This window comes from Podarcis erhardii, assembly GCF_964252035.2.
Source record: "Podarcis erhardii genome assembly, chromosome: 10".
NCBI classification, from domain to species: domain Eukaryota; kingdom Metazoa; phylum Chordata; class Lepidosauria; order Squamata; family Lacertidae; genus Podarcis; species Podarcis erhardii.
Window position 1 is genome coordinate 26936041 of NC_138500.1, and position 18004 is coordinate 26954044.

The 18004-nt window shown below is 40.5% G+C and overlaps 1 protein-coding gene across 1 annotated transcript in view; it reads right to left on the reverse strand.

Annotated features, from left to right (window-relative positions):
• LARGE1 (LARGE xylosyl- and glucuronyltransferase 1) overlaps window positions 1-18004 on the reverse strand; it is a 328203-nt gene that overhangs the window by 139994 nt on the left and 170205 nt on the right. Inside the window, exon 5 of the mRNA XM_081879465.1 lies at window positions 13431-13554. Coding sequence (XP_081735591.1) covers window positions 13431-13554 — 124 coding nt within the window. The remainder of the gene's footprint in view (window positions 1-13430; window positions 13555-18004) is intronic.

Genomic DNA, 18004 nt, shown 5'->3' on the forward strand with positions numbered 1-18004 from the left:
TTGGTCCACAAAGCTATATGCCAGTGGAGGCAGCAACCACCGTAAGCCTCTTGTCACCCCCTTCATAGGTCTCAGTGGCAGCAGGATGAACTCAGGGGGGTAATAAGAATAGCTGGCTGAAAGTCAGGGCACGAAATGTAGAATTGCAAGGGGAAAGGGGCTAATGAACATTCCCCAGAAGGTGTAAACTCTCCTTACCACTGCCCCCCCCATCCCTGAAGCTTCTTTTGGGTTCCATCTGTCAAACATGCAAAAGCCATAGGTCCCATCTGCATCACACTTTTGAAGCACTATGATGCTACTTTAAACAGTCATGAGTTTTTGGGAACATGGACTGATTGTGAAACAGTTCTAGGGACTATAAAGACCAACTAAGTCAGTTCTTGGTATGAGCTTTCGTGTGCATGCACACTTCTTCAGATACCATGCACACGAAAGCTCATACCAAGAACTGACTTAGTTGGTCTTTAAGGTGCTACTGGAAGGAATTTGTTTTGTTTTGACTATGGCAGACCAACACGGCTACCTATCTGTAACTAGTTCTAGGGACTGTAGCTCTTTAAGTGACTATGAGTCACCTGAAAACTTTCAGAACCCCTAACAAAGTACAGCTCCCAGAATTCTTTAGGGGAAGCCATAACTATTTCAAGTGGTATGATTGTGCTTTAAATGTATAGTGCAGATTGGGCCCTGGTCCCACCCCTGAACCCAAATAGTTATCTGAAATTCATGCCGATTTTATGGTCTGAAACACAACTGAATTCCTAAAAGCAAGAATAATTTCTTATAACTGAATTACTCTGTCTACCCTTCCAAGATGTAAACTGACTTTGTAGCCATGTAGTGTGCTGAATTATCATCATGAAAGCATCGTGCTTGTAGACCACTGGAAATTAAATACACCATTATGCCAAAGTCATATATCCACTATAGTCTGCCCTGGAATTTGAACTAGAGGAAAACAACGAGGTTTAAACATTTATTCTGAGGACACAGAATAAATCATTTGCATTGCAATGCTTTTTGGATGCTAACTGAAAACCAAAGCGCTTTAAATTAGGGAAGGGTGCTGGTGCTACATTTAAAAATGAAAAGGGAAAGGTTAATTATTTAAGGAAAAGACAAGCAGGGTCACCTTTTCAGTACAGACCTTATCTCAACGGGATAAGAATGGTTATATTTTGAGACCAGGCACTAACCTATATCAGCAAATGTTTACTGCTTTTAAGTACATTATAGATTATGTCAATGTTATAACACCCAAAGCCTAATTTTACTGACACAATGTTCCATTGTCAGACTTCAGTTTTGACACTTCCCACAAGGTAGTTTTGAGGTACTATCTTGTGTATTTATACTATGGAGAACATAACTGAGAAAATCAGTAATTCTTAATTGCAGGATTTGCTAAGCAGATGCAGAGTTGACATACTTGTATCCTATCTATACCCATCCATTTAGTATAGTTCCAAACATCTTCCTCAACCTCCTTACCCTCATTTTTCCTTCAACATCTCTGCTCTCTCTCATTAAAAGCTACCACTGGTGTCCAGAGTTTATTTAGACAAAAGGGTCAGGAAAAGGCTAAGAGTCGCTGACTGTAGGGATTTCACTCTGTACTCTTGAACAAGGTCTGCCTTTTATCTTGTACTCTATTTTAGCTCCAAGCATAGAACTTTATTGCACCATGAACAGGTTGTCCACTAAGAACAATGTAAGTGGCAGACCTCTTCATTACAGCTTTAGGGACCAAAGCAGAGCACAGAACCATACAGTTGTTGTTGTTTTGTTTAAAAGGAGGACTTTCTAAAATGAAAGAAATGTGAGCTTTGCAAAAAGAAAGTGAAAAATGGTCTGTATCGAAATGGTGAAGTCTGCTATGATTAAATGGGCACAGGATGTTGGACATAATATTATGTTTGCTGACTGGGAACAGTTATGGACCACTGGTATGAAATTTACGGCATGTAATGCCTTAAGAGAGAATATTATGAAAATGATCTACAGGTGGTACATGACCCCAGTCAAGCTTGTAAAAATTTATCATTTGCCCGATAATAAATGTTGGAAATGTAAAGAGACTGAAGGTACATTCTTTCACCTTTGGTGGACGTGCCCAAGGATCAAGGCTTTCTGGGAAATGATCTATAATGAAATGAAAAAGGTATTTAAATATACCTTCTCGAAGAAACCAGAGGCCTTTCTCCTAGGCATGGTTGGCCAATTGGTGCCAAAGAAGGACAGAACTTTTTTTATGTATGCGACAACAGCAGCAAGAATACTCATCGCAAAATATTGGAAGACACAAGATTTACCCACTCTGGAAGAACGGCAGATGAAGATGATCGACTATATGGGACTGGCAGAAATGACTGGCAGAATCCGAGACCAGGGAAAAGAGTCGGCAGAAGAAGACTGGAAGAAGTTTAAAGACTATTTGCGGAAATATTGTAAAATTAATGAATGTTAAAATGATGTTAGACAGAAATTAAGTGGTTTCCAGCTGTAATGCTTAAGAGATATGAAAAATAAGGTTTAGAAATAAGTAAAAACTAATGGAGAGGATTTGCTGAACTAACAATTTGAATTGGAATATAAGAAAGGGAGGTATGAGGAGGTCTGGAAAATAAGTTAAAAGAAAATAAGTAAATGGAAATTCTATGTGTTTTTAATTGTTTTTATTTTTGTATTTTTGTATTTTTGTTGTTTTTTCTTTTTGTTCTATATTGTATCATTTTTGAAAATTTTAATAAATATTCTATATAAAAAAAAGAAAAATGGTCTGTATATACACATACAGTGTGATTGAAGTTCACAAAAGGGCTCCAAACCAGAGGCAGCACAGCTATGCAAATTCACTCATAGCCAAATGCTGCCTGTTGGAAGGGGAGGGGTACCCCCACATGGATGACCTCTCTGCATTTCCACTGCCAGAGGAAGAAGAAATCCAGCTCTCTGGGCTACAAAATTAGTGGGGGAGCAGCAGAGGCAGATGAAGAAAGGAGAAATCTAGTTCCATTGGCTATGGAAGGGAGGAGAAATAAAGCTCCATTCTGGCTTTTTTCTTCTGCCTGCATCTCTCTCTATCAGCCTCTGTCCTCCCTTCCACAGCTGGGGTTTCTTCTTCCTCCAGAAAAGGATGGGAGCCGGGTATCTTCTTCCTCCATCTCCCTCTGCTGCAACATGCAACTCATCTTTGCAACTGTTGCCCGGAATGCTGTGGCTGCCATCAGAGTTGAGCTGGTATAACTGAATTTGCACAAGTAAAATGTGCGTAAGATGCAATTATACTGTTTGCGAAAAGATTTGTATGCACAATCAGCTCCATTTCATACGCTGCAGCAATATAAGGGCTATATATTTAAAGAAATGACCACAAGGAGACATGTTTAATAGTTACAGCAGGAATTACATGCACTCCCGTTTCAGCAAAGTCAGCTTCTGAATACCACTGGACGTGGGTGGCAAAGAGCAAGAGAGGTGTTGGCTTCATGCCCTGCTTGGAGGCTTCCTGAAAGCACATAGCTCACCATTACTGGAAACAGGAGGCTTGGCTACTTAGATCCTGGGTGTCGTCAAGAAAGGCTGTTCTTACAGTATTACTATCCAGATCTTCCTGCTTGCTTTGCTTGGCAATCCTTCACTTGTACCAATACCCCCTCCCCAAACCCCTCCTTTTAATCCTCACCAAACCTTTGGATTCAGGTAGGTAGCCAAGTTGGTCTGACACAGTCAATATATATATATATAAAATTGTCCAGTAGCACCTTAGAGACCAACTAAATTTGTTCTTGGTATGAGCTTTTGTGTGCATGCACACTTCTTCAGACACACTGAAACAGAAGTCACCAGACCCTTACATATAGTGGGAGGGTGGGGTGGGTTTCCCCTCCCCCCCCCAGGAGGGTAGTAGGAGATGGGTGATTGACTCAATGGGTATGGTAAACCTGTTGACGACTGTTAATGACTGCAAGGGATAGTATACAGGAAAAAGCAAGGGATAGTATACAGATGATTAGCATGTGTAATGAGACAGGAATCCAATATCTCTGTTAAGACCAGGTCTCTCCATAGTTTTCAGTTTAGTGATAAGTTGTAATTCAGCAACTTCTCTTTCAAGTCTGTTTCTGAAATTCTTTTGTAAAAAGCCAGCTGCTTTGAGATCCTGTATTGAATTTCCTGGGAGACTGAAGTGTTCTCCTACTGGCTTCTCTGTCTTGTGATTCCTGATGTCAGATTTATGTCCATTTATCCTTTGGCATGGGACGCGGGTGGCGCTGTGGGTTAAACCACAGAGCCCAGGACATGCCGATCAGAAGGTCGGCGGTTTGAATCCCCACGACGGGCTGAGCTCCCGTTGCTCAGTCCCTGCTCCTGCCCACCTAGCAGTTCAAAAGCACGTCAAAGTGCAAGTAGATAAATAGGTAGCGCTCCAGCGGGAAGGTAAACGGCATTTCCGTGCGCTGCTCTGGTTTGCCAGAAGCGGCTTAGTCATGCTGGCCACATGACCCAGAAGCTGTACATCGGCTCCCTCGGCAATAAAGCAAGATGAGACCACAACCCCAGAGTCGGCCACGACTGGACCTAATGGTCAGGGGTCCGTTTACCTTTTTATCCTTTGGCATAGGGTTTGGCCTGTTTGTCCAATATAGAGAGCTGAAGGGCACTGCTGGCATTTGATGGCATACACAATGTTAGAAGATGAGCAATTAAATAGGCCTGAGATGGTATGTTTGATGATGTTGGGTCCTTTGGAGTTTGCCCATAGTGACACTCTCATTCTATTTGCCTGCAGCAAACCCCAGATCACTTTCCTATTTCATGCCACACAACCCTTTCTTGCTCGACCTGCCCCACTACTGCAAGCCCAACTCACACACCTGCTTTGCTTCCTGCTTGCTCACCCATGCCACTGCAATGCCCTCACTCTCAGCACTTTCACCATTGCAGGTCCAGCACATTCTTGCTCCAAACTCTTGCTGGAGGTCCCTCCCCCCATTGCTTGCCTGCTCCGTCCCCTCTGCCCCCCCCCACTTGCTTGTCTCACCACTGCAAGTTCAGCTTGCTTGCCCCACTGCCTGCCTACCTGGGATGCTTCCTTCATCCTGGAGCATGTGCTGTCTGTCACCACCAGTGTGACAGTGGACTGGTACAAATATAGTAGAGAGATAAATACTGTCATTTGCAAATGAATAATTGTGTAAAAGTGGCAAGAGAAGATCTTGGGGAAACTAAGAAAAGTGCAAGGCACTGAATATTGTCAGCATCAGCTACTCCAGCAGAAGTGATAATAGCAGACTATTAATGAGCACACACACAAATGCATTTTTAAATGAAGTGTCCTTGAAGCTCACTTTAATTTATCCTTCCCTGTCTCTTTATCATAGATGTATTATTTGGCTACTTTGAAATAAATTTGGGGGTAGCTCTCAGAGGTTCCTGGTTATCATTACTTTCTCTGAATAGAAATGAGAACAAAAGAAATGCAATTTAATATTGGATAATAAATTGTACCCATGTATGCAATCAAGAAAACAAGTATTGTATTTGGCAAAACCTATAAGAAAATAAATAAAAGTGCCTCCAGTTTCAGGACACCCAGGGCTCAGGCATTAAATGCTTCTCTTGCAAGCCTTTTTTTGGAAATATTTATTCATGCTAAACATTACATTAACCTATAGACATCTTGATCCTGAAACCAAGCAATCATATTGTTGCACACCACTAGAAGCTCAGAGCAGGGCAAGATTCCAGGGGTTCCAGGCACTCAACACCCAGGGTACATTAACTCTCTGAGAAACTTAACTCACTGAAATAAAGGCTGATAAGTCATTGTAATAATTGCTTTATATGTTTTTTATGTGAAAGAATTCCAAGTTGAAGTATTTCTTAAAACAGAGGGAATCTCTTTTCTTTTTCACAAGTAAGAGTCATTTGGATGGATTCAGGAAGGATGTTAAGGACCCAAATTTGATTTTAGAACCAGATTGACAAATGATATTGGTTCAGGCAAGAAAGTTGCTTGTATACTATGCATTTGGACACCTCTTAAGTTAGCATAACCAATTTTTGCATGATGGTTCCTGATGTCAAGGAGAAGGTTTTCACTGATGTTTATACAGTGGTATCTTGGGTTACATATGCTTCAGGTTACATACGCTTCAGGTTACACACTCCGCTAACCCAGAAATAGTGCTTCAGGTTAAGAACTTTGCTTCAGGATGAGAACAGAAATCGCACAGCGGTGGCGTGGTGGCAGCAGGAGGCCCCATTAGCTAAAGTGGTGCTTCAGGTTAAGAACAGTTTCAGGTTAAGTATGGACCTCCGGAATGAATTAAGTACTTAACCCGAGGTACCACTGTATATGACTGGATGGTGGGCTGAAACTTTCAAAATTGCACTGATTTTAACTACTGGTTTCAAAACCAATTCTTTAGTTTCCTAGAAATCGCAAGCAAAGTGGGATACAAGGTTGCTAGTTATACAATGTGTTAAGTTTAAGTTTATAATCACACACACACACTATATATTGTTCTTACATATTACATGGGTTCAATATCTTTATGCATTTTTGTATTTTAAGATCATGCTTGTGGAAAAAAATCATTTGAAGACTCTGTCTGTGTATGAATACACTTTAGGACTACATTTTGCTTATTAATTTTAGATAGCATTCCCTAGTCTATTAAATGAAAAGACAATATTGCGTGACAATACCACCTGCAGTGGAAGATTCATGCACAAAGCAGAGAAAGCTGCGAAAATGATACCTGCCCTGAATTAGAAGAGTCACCTTCAAACAGCTACTAATTCCTTTGCTCTCAGGCTATTACCCATGGCAATATGTCAATGCATGGCTGAGAGTCACTTCTGATTGTTCTTTTAGGTATGTCAATCACTGTTGTGAAACCAGACACTTTTTTCTGAGGTTAACCTTGAACTTATTATGGAAGTTCTCTAGGCCAAATGGCCCCTTGGGAACATGTTCATAATGCCGAATTCATCTCTGCAATCTAAGCCAGCCGTGAACTACAAAGCTGTGTCAATTCTAATTCTTTTTAATGACACAAATGGGAATCAAACAATTCATCACAATTTTGTCCCAGTTTGTGTAAGGTGCCGGAGGGTGTGATCTGGGGGATTTAGCAGAAGGACCTAGCCAACTTGCTTCCTGCACTACAAGTAAACTCATGGGTAGAGAGTACTCTTTTTGACCTTTGAATCGAAAGGTCAAAAGCCTCTTCCCACATATATCAACCCTGAGGTCACTCTTTAGCAGATTTCCCTTCTCCAACTACCTCTACCAAATATCTTTTCAGTGGTGGCACCCCAATTATGGAATGTGTTCTCCCCATTGAGGCGCATCTGGCACCATCTTTATACTTTCTTTGCTGCCAACTGAAGCTCTCTTTTTTATATTTTCATACTTTTTATATCTGTGCCTTTTTTATTCGGCTTTTACTGATGCTGTGTTTATATTATTCTCCTGTTTTACTTGCTACTGCTGTGATTTTCACATACAGACAAGGTTCACATACAGACAGCTGAGCTAGGCAGCTGCAGTTCAAAGGGCTCCATAATTTAGAGGTGCTGAAAATTTCAGAGAGGGATGGTCTCCCTGTAAGCATTTCATTCCTCTGTTGCTGGATGTGTGATTGTTACATCACATGCCTGTGTTTACTTTCTAGGCCTTTTAGTAAGATGTTTCCTACGGTTCAAAAGATGACATGGCAAACAATAAAACAGGTGTGGCTAAACTGTGACTGTTCAAACATTGATGAACCACAACTTCCATTGACCCTGATCATTGACCATGCTGAGTGAGGTTGATGGAAGTTGGAAGTCCAAAGCATTTAGAGGGCTACAGATAAATCAGTGCACAAAAAGAACAATGACAGATGAAAGGATTTGGTAGGGACATGATTCAGTGTACATTAATACGTATGTGCATCACATATTCTTTTTTCTTGGGGCTCTATCCTAATATTTCCAAGAGTTAATAAGCAAGGAGTTTAAGGATTCAGAACTGCATAATAAGGGCTCCCTAGGTCACCACTAGTCTATTTCAAATCTGATATCGTGTAACTTCATCCCTTCACTCCCAGTATAACTGCATTTACAGAAACTAGGCTATACAGAAAATAAATAAGAAATAATAAAAAGACCTCAAACTAAGCTTGAAAGAACAAGCAGCAACACAATTACTGAGAGAAGTGCTACTGACAAACACAGAGGAATGCCAGAGTCAACTGTACATGCTAATCATGTTCCTGTCAGATTTTTCTTTCTACAATGCCTGTCTTGGGAATAAGAGTTGCAGATTCAGCAAGCGAAACCTTCAACCTGTCCTGATCTTCAGTTTCAGGGAAAGTGTACTCAAGCAAGTCCTTAAGCGTGGCATTTAGTCTTTCCACCTGCTAGCCAGATGAAGTTAGGGGCTGGAATTCTATTCCTCTGCCCAGACAACCTTAGCTGATTTCCACATTCTCCCACAACCTAGGATATTATACAACCAATTTTCGTACTAAGGATATTGTACAACCAATTTTTGTTATCATGTGTGAAATCTGAGAGCCTTTCTATATACCTTATTGGGTCACAAGCCTCAACTTACAGCCCACTGCTACATAAGCAGGCCCATAATGCTGCAGAGAACAGACTTTCACAGCTGCATAAATGGGCCTTTACCATGATTGTCAATTTGTTAGGGTTTTAGTTTAAATGTATTTGTTGTTGGGTTTTTTTGCATTTTTAATTATTTTATGTGTCAATCACCTTGAGTTGGTGGCTTTGAAGGTGATTAAAAAAATTATTTGTTGTAAGAACAACAACAACAGCAGCAGCAGCAGCAGCAGCAGCAGCAACAACTCTCATTATCTCTGACCATTGGTGATGCTGACTGGGGCTGAAGGACGTGGAGTCCAACAACATCTGGAGGGTCACATCTCCACACACTTCCACCCCCAGCCAACATGATGTGAATGTCTAACTCACAGCAATATATTTGCAGCTCCCCAGCAGCAAGTACGAAGATTCTTTTAATTATGGTAACAGCTGATGACATCATTTGATGCAGATTACAGAAGTCTTTACAGAAGCTAAATGATAGCCATGTTCAAATATATAAAAGGATGTCACATAGAGGAGGGAGAAAGGTTGTTTTCTGCTGCTCCAGAGAAGAAGACACGGAGCAATGGCTCCAAACTACAAGAAAGAAGATTCCACCTAAACATTAGGAAGAACTTCCTGACAGTAAGAGCTGTTCAACAGTGGAATTTGCTGCCAAGGAGTGTGGTGGAGCCTCCTTCTTTGGAGGTCTTTAAGCAGAGGCTTGACAACCATATGTCAGGAGTGCTCTGATGGTGTTTCCTGCTTGTCAGGGGGTTGGACTCGATGGCCCTTGCGGTCTCTTCCAACTCTATGATTCTATGGAACAAAGAAAGGTATGCACAAGGTACCACCAACTGAACGTGGTGGACCCTCGTGGAGCTCTTCCCAGGCTACCTGTGATTTTTCTCCAAAAGTGCACTGGAGAAAGTGAATAAGACTGCAAAAATCCAGTTCACCCTTCAATTAATACTGGAATATTATGGAATTGCAGGGAGACCTCTTCTGCTTGCTAGATATCAGCAGACAGCTCCATTTTGTGAACATTTTCAGATTGTTAAGAATGTGGCCAGTTGCTCACAATCATTTAATATTTATAAAGCACCTACAGTATGCTAGTAATACAATATAAATGAGTTGTAGGCTAATGCTCCCAACTTTAGGGTGACCCTTTAGGACGACCTTTCAATATGATTCATTCCAGCTATTTCAGTGCAGAAGCAATTCCAATATATGAGTTAATGACATTTCTAGAAAGCTCAACACCAAGGAGCAGTCTCTGTTGAGAAGGGGAGGAAGTGACAGCTTCAGTAGAAACCACCATGTTTAGCAAAAAAACTTTTTAGTGGATAAGCTATAAGACGCTGTAAGACAATAAGCAGTGGTACACCTAAATTTCTGTTTCACATACTGACCATAGATGCTTGGTCAAAAGTAAAAAAGAGACATTAACCTGAATGCTTCCTCAAAATGATATATAATTAGAGATGTCCTAGAGCTCTCAGGGTATTGGCTGGGCAGTAGGAAATCCTTTCACAATAAAGCTTCTATATTTTAGTTACAGATAGGTAGCCGTGTTGGTCTGCCATAGTCCAAACAAAAAATTCCTTCCAGTAGCACCTTAAAGACCAACTAAGTTAGTTCTAGGTATGAGCTTTCGTGTGCATGCACACTTCTCATACCTAGAACTAACTTAGTTGGTCTTTAAGGTGCTACTGGAAGGAATTTTTGGTATCTGAAGAAGTGTGCATGCACACGAAAGCTCATACCTAGAACTAACTTAGTTGGTCTTTAAGGTGCTTCTATATTTTGTTATTGAAAACAAGATTCTACAGTTACCTCTATCTGATTCCTAGACCTACTAGTAATAGTTTTACTATGGCTATAACTATTTATATGAATGGTTGTCAAGGAAACCAGGTATCAGGCATAAACGTGGAACTTATGTACAATACATTCTGACTGTCAGAAGTGCATGCAGGAGCCAGGCCCTGTGACCAGTAGGGCTTCACAGGATTGGGGCTTTCCTAAGTTTGTTCTGAAGAGGCAAGGTGCAGCCGCACAGATGAGGCCAATTGGTAACTCACAGCACCTGGTGGCAAGAGCCGGGAAGGGATATAAGGTCAGCATTTCCCTTTGGCTGTTTGCCGCAGCAACACACATCCTGACTTGCTGTGTTTGGCTTCTTGACTCCTGGTTTCATGACCCTCGGACCCTTGGCTTCTTGACTCCCGGCTCTCAGACCCTTGGCTTCCTGACTCCTGGCTTCCGGACTCCCATTTCTGCTCCCACCCTGCTGTCTTGCCCCACGTCCCGACGTCCTCAGCCGAGACTTCAACCACCCATAAACTGGACTGACTCTATACAAGGAGAAAACAAACCACCCCAAGAAAGGAGCTGATGGACTTTGCACAATATTATTTTTGTAACCCATATAATAACATAATTTGGCAGGAGATGTTGTTTCGTGGAAAGCTGAACACTTGGCCTTATTGCCTTAACCATGTAAAACGGTTTAAATGTATGAGTGTATCTGAAGAAGTGTGCATGCACACGAAAGCTCATACCTAGAACTAACTTAGTTGGTCTTTAAGGTGCTACTGGAAGGAATTTTTTTATTTTGTTCATGTAAAACGGTGCAAGACTAGAATTAAAAATACAACTACTACTGAGAACTTCTGCCCAAACTGATTAAAACAACTCTGGAAAAAACCACACATTTTTTCTTGTTTCAGTATACAACATGCTGTGCTATGTACTGTACCTTTGCCTCCACAAGATAACTGAGACAGAAGCTGCAACCACTCTACTCTCAACACCTCTCAAACACAACCTTCGCAATCTTCAACATACCATATGTATGTTGATTGTGAACTAGTTTTATGTCTAGCGGTGCACAAATATTTTTTATAATAACAAGCAAATGTACAATCCTCAATCTGAAACATTCGACCATCCATACCCACACAACACAGCTAATGCCTAGCCAACCATTTGCCACAAAAATCACTGAATGCATTAACCATAATTTGCAACCAGCACATTAAGGGCAGTATAGTATCAAGGAAACAGCAACATAAACACTCCCTCCCTGTCTCCCACTCACATAAGGCCTTACTCTACACCAAGTCTCTCACACAGGGTAGGATCCTTCAAGCTAAACTAAAATGGTTGAGTAGAAGTGGCTTAACAGGCCACAAAGAGGTGCGTAAAGAGATTGTTAGAGGTCAGACATGACAGACATGTATAGGACAATGCTGCAGTCGGTGGAAAAAAATGGTATTGAAGTGTTGCAGATCTGCCTTTATTTGCTCAAGGTGACAGGACATGAAGATGTGCTACTGCAACAAATCAGAACTCAAAATTTACTGGTGTCACGTTCCCTCCTTGGGCCCTTGAAACAAAGTCACATTGTCAGATACTGAGGGTACCTTTCTCATTGAACTTCCAGAAATAAAACAGGAACAGATGTATCCTTCATCAGCAGTAGCTCAGGGGTGAGCATCCATATACAGAGAAGATGTCCCAGAGCATACAAAGGATTCTTGAAAGGTTCAAGAGCACTTGATAAAAAAGCTAATTCACTTTCTCAAATTTGGTTTTCTGCTGAACAGCAAATCATAAGCATCTGCTCTGTTTATCTGCTCTACAGTGTCCTGCATGGAAGCAATTTGTCCAACCATTTGACTATATGAAGTTTGTGAGCAAATTGACTGCCATCTGGATAGAAAAGCAACCTGGAAAGAACTTAAGCTTCTTAAAAGCATGGTACTCTCCAGATTTTTCAGACTACAAGTCTCCTCATCCCTGATCACTGGGTAGGTAGGCAGGCTGGGGTGGATGAGAGTTGTAGGCCAAAATATCTGGAAGGCACCACATTGGCTAGGATGAGTGGCAGCCGCCATCACAAGCAAGATACTAGCAAAGCCACCTCAAACAATGGAATAAAGTCTCTCTTGAAGTTGTGAAAATGAAGAGAAAGGAAGAAACTCTGAAGGAAAAGTTTGCAGTTTTAATTAATTAAATAATCTCTTGTGTATGGATTCTGTGTTTTAAATAATAATGAAGCCTCAATTTTTCTCAAAATGCAGTCCTTGGCAGGAAGATACATCTAGGTCAATATTTGTCTGCTGCTTAATATGTGAAACATCCTGAAGTAATCTCTTTCAATTTTTTTAAGTGAGAGTATTTTCTGACATATGATCCTTCCCCTTTGCCATTTCTTCTAATTATAATCTGTTTTCACTTCCTCCTAACACATGGAGTGGTTTGAAATTTCCTTAATTAGCAGAGCAATTTGCTAAATTTTGTTTCTACCTTTTTACGGGATTTTAATCAAGTTTAGCATGGAACTGATTTGATATGGCATACAAATTACTGCCACAACCTTCAGATGCCTCTGTCTTCAGATGCCAAGTTTCTAAACATTTTCATACAAACTGGAAATTTTTTTTTCCGGCTGCTTCAAATCATTTCCCTGTCCGGAGTATGACTACTTGGGTGTGGCTTTTGTCACTCAAACCTTGTAACTGGGTTGGGTGAGTCATGTGGCACCTCTTATGACCATAATTGGCCCCCAAGCCTCTAGTGCAGGCATAGGCAAATGCTGCCCTCCAAATGTTTTGGGACTACAGCTCCCATCATCCCTGACCACTGGTCCTGTTAGCTAGGGATGGTGGGAGTTGTAGTCCCAAAACATCTGGAGAGCCGAGTTTGCCTGTGCCCGCTCTAGTTGCTGATTCTTCAATTATATACAATTATGAACAGGGTGAACAGACAACAAAACAGCCTTTGGATTATGATGGCATTTTGTTTTACTTTACCTTCAGCTCATCTGCATCATAGAAGTCTATGCGCACTGCAGGCACCATCCAGGTCTGGAAGAGAGTTGCCAGGATCTGTTTTGCAATGGCATCTGCAATGAGGTGGAAGTGAAGAGGGTTCCGTCTGATGGAAACAAAAGAGAAGGAAATAACACTGGTAAGAGCTTCGAGCTCTGTTTATATAAGGAGCTCTCCCCATTTACAACCCGTGCTCTTTTATAATAGGTGTGTGCAGCTGTATAATGAGCTGGGATTATATATATATATATATATATATATATATATATATATATATATATATTTTCCATTTTAGTTCAGTTGTGGTCTAAAGCTCTCTCATGCATTTGCTCCTTCAAAGGCTATTAATTCTCTCTCTCTTTTGTGTACTGAAAGTGCTAGTCTGATTTGCTTTGAAGTTTCTGAATTACCTTGTGCCGACTTGGTGTAATAAGAATGTCTCTCCCCCAGCTCCCGAAAAAATAGAATAGAGGATAAAGAATTTTTTATTTTTATTTTTGGTCAATAACCAACACTGTCACGTCTATGCACTTAGTGACAAACTTACTTCTAGAGTAGCATGGAGATATCTTATGTGACCCTTATGTCCCTTGGGATATGATGGAATTATAAACATCAGGTTTGCACTCCCCTCATATGCTTCCCTTTTTAGGAGAAGCAGAACATTCCACAGACAATCTCAAAGGGAACAGATGGGAAGAGATAAACCTGTGTCTGAAATGCACCACTGCAGGCAAGGGCTCAGATGACTGAATACTACTTACACCCTGCAAACAACCACCACTGACTTGCACCGTTCTAGCCTATTGTTCTTCCTGACATATTACTACTAATATTATTATTATTATTATTATTATTATTATTATTATTATTATTATTATTTATACCCTGCCCATCTGGCTGGGTTTCCCCAGCCACTCTGGGCAGCTTCCAGAGAAATATAAAAACATAATAATACATCAACCATTAAAAACCTCCTGATATTAGTTTTAAGCGTGCAGATTTGGTTCCTCTCTGCTCTTCGAGAACTAGACCTTAGTCAGTCTGTGTGATTAAGTTGCATGGTAGGACGAATACTGCAATTTATCTACCATTGTGCAACTTCCTACTAAGCATGGAAGAACAGAAAGAAAAAGCCACTAAAACAGCAGATGGTCCAATTAGCCTTTAGCATCCTTCTCAAACCTTTTCCAGTCTTCTGAATGGCACAATGTGCCCTCATTTACTTGGAATTTATAAAGTTAAATAGTTGTATCTGTCAAGTGCCATTCTTCATCCATGATGGGATGCTTTATAAGGTGCTGCAATAAGAGTGTGTTTGGCATGATTGCGTAATCCTAGTACACTTTAATTTGGCTGACCCAAAGTACTGCTCTCTTTCCTAATGTCTAACTCAATATAATAATTTAGAAATGTCTGTCTGGTCCTTTTTGGTTCCTCCTTAAGTGTTCTATGGACATTTAAAAGCAAACAATGAATAAGGTCAACTAGAAACAAATGGGGGCAAGGAAAACAGAGAACCATTATGACAGTATTCACCATAAGGAGTGCATATCTTCAGTATTCAGGATGTAAAGGACATAAGCAAAGGTTCACAGATCTTCAGTGAGCATGCGAACTACAAGCAAAAAGATGCTTGCTCACTGATATCAATGCACACTGAAAGCACTTTTTTGATGCTGAAATGAACAAGGCAGTTCCTTGGGGCCACACAGCTCTGCATATGCATTGCAACCCTACATGTGTTCATATAGCCATTGTAAGAGAGCCAAGAGGGTTATTTTTGTTGCAAGCTCTAATTCTGCAACAACAGCAAATTCCAATAGTTGTTTTGTGTGACCCTAAAGGTTCTACCAAATTCAAGGTCTTTGACCAAAGTAGTGGATACAGACACAGAAAACACAGTAATAAAGTCAAAGGGACACAAGAAAAACCCACAATTCAAACCTTCCTGCTGTTAATTCCTATATGAAAGGGGTGTGTGTGGAGAGATCTCAGTGCAAACCACATTATTACTATGATGCATATGGCAAAGCATTTAGATTTGGCTGAGTGTTTCAAAAACCTCTACAGTCCAACCACTGTTGTCCATGCGCTGGTAACCTCCAGACTGCATTACTGCAGCGTGCTCTGTGAGGTTGACCCAGAAGCTGCAACTAATGCAAAATCTGGGCGCATGGATGCTCACTGGGTACATATTATGCTGCTGCTGAAAGAATTACACTGGCTGTCAACGAGCTACTGGGCTAAGTTCAAGGGGCTGGTACTGGTGAAGTCCTATACAGCTTGGGACCAGGATACCTAATAGATCAAATCTTTTATATACCCAGCCAATCACTGTGAGCTGCAAGAGAACATTTTGCAGACACCATCTTCTCAGGGGGTCTGTTCTGCATAATGTCTGAATCAGGCCTTTAGTATGGATTGGATCATCACAGATCAGACAGGGACCATCTCTACTGCCTTTTCGGTGCCTGCAGAAGACCTTCCCCTTTCAGCAAGTCTTTGAAATGGAGGCTTTTATCTCAGTCAAGCATCGGGATTGGATTTCAAACTGTTTTTATACATGCAATCATTTTAACAGTTTTTTATATTTGCAATTGTTTTACAGATGCTTTCTTCTATTGTGAAATTAATTTGAGGTGCTTCATAGGAAGCAATTCATAAGTGAAATAAATAAGAGCGATAACTGGATGGAACAGACCAAGCCAGCAGCCCAATGTCCCTCTATGGGTAACCTCAGGGAATGGCAGCTTTTGCTGACCAACAGGTATGAACTGAGTGCCATGTCATTAAAGAGAATTCAGGCATTTCACCAAGACTGCAGAAAAGAGAATGTCATTAAGTTGGAAATGTTACATACTCTCATAGGAGAGATTAGAAAAAAAACATTTCACTTGAAGACAAAAGGTCAGGAGAAACAAAGTACAAAAATCAGTGAATTGGAAAACACAAGTATTAGAGTGCAAGGCCTTCAATTCCTTCCTTCAAAGAGGGAAAACAGCTAAGGATTATGTGTAACCTCTTGGGAATATGGTTGCACAACAAACACTGTCAAAAATAGAAGAGGAAGGGGGGAAAACCCAGATCTTTTGCTGGTGTCAGTCAGTGAAGTTGTATTGATTTGTTCCAATTGAGCAGTTGATATTATGGAGTTCTAAAAGTAGAGCACACCACAAATATGTGGTATTTTTGCTTCCAAAAATCTGGAACACAATATTGTTATTGGCAGTTGTCTGCCATTGGCAGAAGCATGTCTGCACAGCTCTCCCCGAATGTGACCTTGTCTCTGAATCCCTTGAATAATTATCTGCAACTCTATATTCATCTAAACCAATTAAAACTTAAAGATCAGACTCAAGAACACTAACAAAAAGCCTGATCAAAACACTTGAGGTATTTGTTTTAAAAAGGATTTCTACCTACACAGCAGGTAAGCAAAAAGCAGGAACATTATTTTTGCACCATATATATATTTGCTACCCTGCAGACACTTTAAAATTAGCCCAGATTAGCAACCACTTCATATATTCTGGAGGTTTCCCGGGGGAAGTTTTGCGACAACTTGTTGATAAATAAGAAATGGTTCTTTGGTTATCAAACAATTACACTTCAACCTTATACTCCCTTAACCTGGGAGTAAGCCCCATTGAATTGTAAATGTCATTCATTCACTCATTTATTAAATTTACATTTTACCTTTTAGTGATTGCCTTCAAAACTCAGAAATACAATTAAAAACACAATGTTAAACTGGTTTTAAACCGATAATGCTTTAAACAGACTGGGTGACAGCAGGAAAAACCTGTCAAAAAGGCTTTACAGAACAATGATGTTTTCAGCTGTCCTAAAAGGAAACAAGTGTTGTTGTCAGGCAAGCTTTCTGGGAGGCAAGAATTGCACAGCATCAAGCAATTACTGAAAAATCCCTTCTCCTGGTGGAGGCTAGTTTTGAACATGATGTTACTCTGACATATCTTAAAGCACAGGTAAGCAACAAGGTGCTTTGCTGATGTTGCTGGACTTCAACTCACATCAGATCTAGCTGGCAAAGCCAATGGTCGGAAGCACTGGAAGCTGTAGTCAAACAGTCTCAACAGATTCACTACTCCATCGCCCCTACTCAGAATTTAAACTTTTAAAATGAGCAACATAAAATTGTGCTTTTGGAATGTTTTGTTTTGTTTTGTTTGGATACTGCATTAGCAAGAACATATTTCAAGGTGACTTCTCCCCACCTGCCTCTCTCTCTTTCTCTCTCCCTCTTTTGGAAGATTGAAAATCCTAAAGGTACCAAACAGAAATAGAAACTCTCCAGATAAAATGTTGTGGGAGATCATGTAGTTGTACTTGTTTTCTAGGCCTTTCAAGATAATTTATTCATATAATTCTTATCTGGGGGGAAAATGAAATGTTAAGATAAGAACAACAAAAGGCTCCCATCACCTAAAAACCATAGGGGAGTTAAGTATCAAGTATGCTAAATATTAACAAATGAAATTAGCCACATAAAATGGAAAGCAAATTGGGAAATAAAGACGTTATTGATGTTTCTG